The sequence below is a fragment of the Apodemus sylvaticus genome, chromosome 5 (assembly GCF_947179515.1).
Source record: "Apodemus sylvaticus chromosome 5, mApoSyl1.1, whole genome shotgun sequence".
Lineage (NCBI taxonomy): Eukaryota > Metazoa > Chordata > Mammalia > Rodentia > Muridae > Apodemus > Apodemus sylvaticus.
The window spans coordinates 16,658,882-16,662,935 of NC_067476.1; the positions used below are offsets into that span (position 1 = coordinate 16,658,882).

Below are 4,054 nucleotides of genomic sequence, written 5' to 3' on the forward strand. Positions count from 1 at the left end.
CTTGAGGTGACAATGAGACAGTGAATTCAACTACCTTGGTGGTAAAGGCATAATGTGAGACTGGCCAGATCGCCAGGTAAGACTGGGATACAGTGGAGGGTGGGGACAGAATCTACCTATGACTCATGGAACATGTCTTCACAGACACACACACGCACTGCACATAAACTCTTTTCTTTCTGCCCTTCTTCCTTTTTGGTAACCATTTTCTGGCTCTTCTGATTAGCATAGGAGAGATCTAACATAACATGACACCCCTAGGATCACCTCAGTCTTCAACTTTAATTTATATTAGTCAAAATGTCAGATAATCATGAGTTCTTTCTTGGTCCAGCATTTACCTGGCAAAAACTGAAACCTATACTATTTGTTTAGTGGTATATAATAATACTATTTGAGCCATGACAATTAAACTACTTGACAAATTGATGTGTGCTATATATATGCCAAGAAATTAATGTTTTTCCATGGATTGTTCTAAGACTCACAACTACTCAAAGATGAAGGGCATAATGTGGGTGATGCCAATAATTCACACTTAATATTGATACTTCACAACCTACAAACCCAATGTTCAGGCAATAAAAAATGCAATAAAAATAAGTACCTTTTATTATTAAAATTATGAATTACACAAAAATATTTTATTAAGTACTTCTCAAATGCTAGATTTAAGTTATTTAAAGGCACTATCAAATTTAATTGTCATGACATTCTATGATTCCACATTATTATCCCACTGAAGCAGATTTTTAAAACAAAGTCAGAAATGTTAAATGATGTTCTCAACATCTGTACACAGAGGAAAGAGGAGGGAAGTCTTGTCACACTGTGAGAAACTAAATGCATATGACATTAGCATCAACTGGTACTAAATGGTCACTTCATTTGTCCCTCCACACAGTTGAACAGAAATCCTGAACTTTCTCCTTTAGGTTAGACCCTATGGTTCATGAAGATACTTCAGATGATCCCAGCATTTGGGCTTCTCAACAGACTTCTCAAGTAAGGTTGTTATCTATATTTTGTGCGTCAGAAAAGCAAAATACAAAATGAGTAAACAGTTCCCCCAAACTTATAAGGCACATGAGGAATAGAACTAGAAGCTAATGAGCTGATTCTTCACACTGCATTGTCCCAGGCTCCCATCTCACCAGTGACTGCTAATCCTGACAATCACACAAACACCCACACTCAGAGAGACAGACAGGCAGGCAGGCAGGAAGGAAGGAAGGAAGGAAGGAAGGAAGGAAGGAAGATGGAGAGACAACTTTCAATAGGTGTTGGCTTTACAATAAAAATATACTATGGAGAAGTCCCTCATGTAACTGAAATTATAGATTCAGAAACTAAAGGAACCAAGGAGGTCAGCCTGAGGATAAGGAGCACAGAGAGGATGCTATTTCTAATCTCAAGGGAGTTCATATCTTAGAATGAATGATGTTGGTGATGATGTTGAAGATGAAGGGAAAATGTTGCATCCTGATGATAATGTGCTTATCAGGTTCACAACTGCATTAACTCACTACCTGGTGATAGGACACAAAAGAGCTAAGCTTGAGAGCATGTTTAAGTCCCAGCTACCATCTCTATGAAGAAATTATTTTTTCTCTCTTCCTTAAAATGTATACAGAAAAAAGAATTGGGGAGAGAGAAACAGAGGGAGGGATCAGAGAGTGGGAGAAAGAAAAAGAACCTTTAGTACTGTCTATTAAATTTTAGAAATAAATTGTGCCAACTGAGGCTGAAACTGCAATCTTGGGGGCCTTTATAAAGCAGCCAAGATGGAGGAGGTATAAATTCCCCTTTAGGAGCTGGAATGGTGGCTCAGCAGTTAAGAGCACTGGATGCACTACGAAAAGAACTTGTTCAGTTCCTACCACTCACAGGGTAGCCCTCAGCTGTCTATGATTCCATTTCCCGGGCATCCAATGCCCTTTTCTGGCCTCTGTGGGAAAAAGCATGCATGTTGTACACATACACACAAGGAGATAAAACACTCATTCAGAGAGGGGATGGAGAGGAAGAGGGAGAGAGAGGGAGAGGAAGAAGAGAAAAGGAGATCCTGAGAAAAATTCTAGTTTAGATTCATTCAAACAATCTTTGGGGAGAACTTCCCATAATACAGTTTTGGAGAAGTCAAACGACATACTGACCACACACTCCTACTAGTCATACATATTTACAAACTGAAAGTTATAAGCAGTAGTCATTGCCAATGGCCTCTGTGAGGATCAGGGGACTGTAGAAGTCTTTGCAATCTCTGACCTTTTTAAAAGCCAATATATTTAACTATAAATCCTTGATAATTTATTTGCCTTAGAAGGAAACTAGAAACCAAAGCATCATCTCTGACTTCCTCCTTATGGGCTTCGCTGACCACCCCGAGCACCAGCCTCTCCTGTTCACACTCTTCTTGGCAATGTACCTAGTGACCCTCTTAGGGAATCTGTTCATCATCCTGGCCATTGTCTCTGACCAGCATCTTCATACACCCATGTACTTCTTCCTAGCCAACCTGTCCTTCATTGATACTTGCTACAGCTGCACCATTGTCCCCAAAGTGCTGGCCAACACCCAAACCCAGCATCAAACCATCTTCCACACTGGGTGCCTTCTGCAGATGTATTTCTTCATGGCATTGGCCATGCTTGATGACTTCCTATTGGCTGTGATGGCCTATGACCGTTATGTGGCCATCTGCCTTCCACTACACTACACCACTATTATGTGTCCCCAAAGATGCCTGTTGCTGGTGGCCACATCCTGGCTCTGCTCCAGCCTCCTGGCCTTTTCACTCACACTCCAGATGGCTCAAGTCTCCTTCTGTGCCTCCCATTCCATTCCACACTTTTTCTGTGACCTTCTCCCGCTCCTCAAGCTTGCCTGCTCAGACACCCATACCTTTCAGCTCATGATGTTTGCTGAAGCTGCCCTCTCCGGTGTGGTCCCTCTCACTTGTGTCCTAGTCTCTTATGCCCATATCGTGCATACCATCCTCAGGATCCCCTCTTCTGGGGGAAAACATAAAGTCTTCTCTACCTGTGGCTCACATCTGACAGTGGTCACTCTGTTCTATGGAACCCTCTTTCTAGTGTATTTCCAGCCGTCATCCTCCTACTCTGCAGACACTGGAATAGTGGCATCCATTGTTTATACAATGGTCACCCCCATGCTCAATCCTTTTATCTACAGCTTGAGGAACAAAGACATGAAGGGAGCTTTGTGGAAACTGTTTGGCTTGGGGAGACACTGTAATCTGTAAATGATACTTCAGAGTCAAATCCCAGGTTTATTATTATAGTTTATTATTATAATTTTTGAAGAACTCAAATTCAGTGCAAAAATGAATGCTCAGCATGTCAAATGTGTTTGACCACTGGAGAATGCCTGGCATGGACTGACTGGACCAGAACACTTGAACTGAGGATGGAGTGATGGCCAAGAGAGAAGGAGGGGATGAAAATCCCTATGGGAGGACAAGACAGAAATGAAGAAAGACAAATGGAAACAGATAACGAAGACATAATTGAGAGTTACTTAATGCCTTAGTAACAATGGCATCTGAATCTGAGCTCACTGGATGTCAGGAAGATTTTTCAGTGCTGGGGTGAGAGAAAGAACATGTTTGCTAATTGATTTTACAAAAAAAAAAAAGCATTTTATTGACTGAATAGGGACACTGCAACTAGAAACAAACACTCTTCATGAAACTTGGGACAGAGCCTAAGAGGTGCTCTCATCTTTAACAGTCACATCTTGAACTAATGAGTCCTAGGAAAGGAATTGCTGATCTGTTTGAGATCTTTTGAAAAGAACGCAGAACTTTGTTGTTTCTGTTTTCTGAAACAACATCTTTCTTGATAACCAGAGTTTCCTGGCACTATGCAGCTGAGGCTGGCCTCAAACTTATCCTCCTGCTTCAGTCTCTAAACTGCTGGAATTACAGGTATGTGCTACCACAAGCAGCAAAATACACGTGAGTCTGAATGAAAGTGGCAATCAGAGGCTCATATATTTGAATACTTTGTTACCAAGGAGTACAACTATTTGG

The 4,054-nt window shown here is 41.3% G+C and overlaps 1 protein-coding gene across 1 annotated transcript; it reads left to right on the forward strand.

Annotated features, from left to right (window-relative positions):
• The first annotated feature begins 2,422 nt into the window (after positions 1-2,422).
• Positions 2,423-3,265, forward strand: LOC127684154 (olfactory receptor 1G1-like). Its single transcript, XM_052181118.1, has one exon. The coding sequence runs from the start codon at positions 2,423-2,425 to the stop codon at positions 3,263-3,265; it is 843 nt and encodes a 280-aa protein (XP_052037078.1).
• The last annotated feature ends 789 nt before the right edge of the window (positions 3,266-4,054 follow it).

Coding starts and splice junctions, on each gene's coding strand:
- LOC127684154 (XM_052181118.1), top strand. CDS start 2,423: ATGTACCTAGTGACCCTCTTAGGGAATCTGTTCATCATCCTGGCCATT.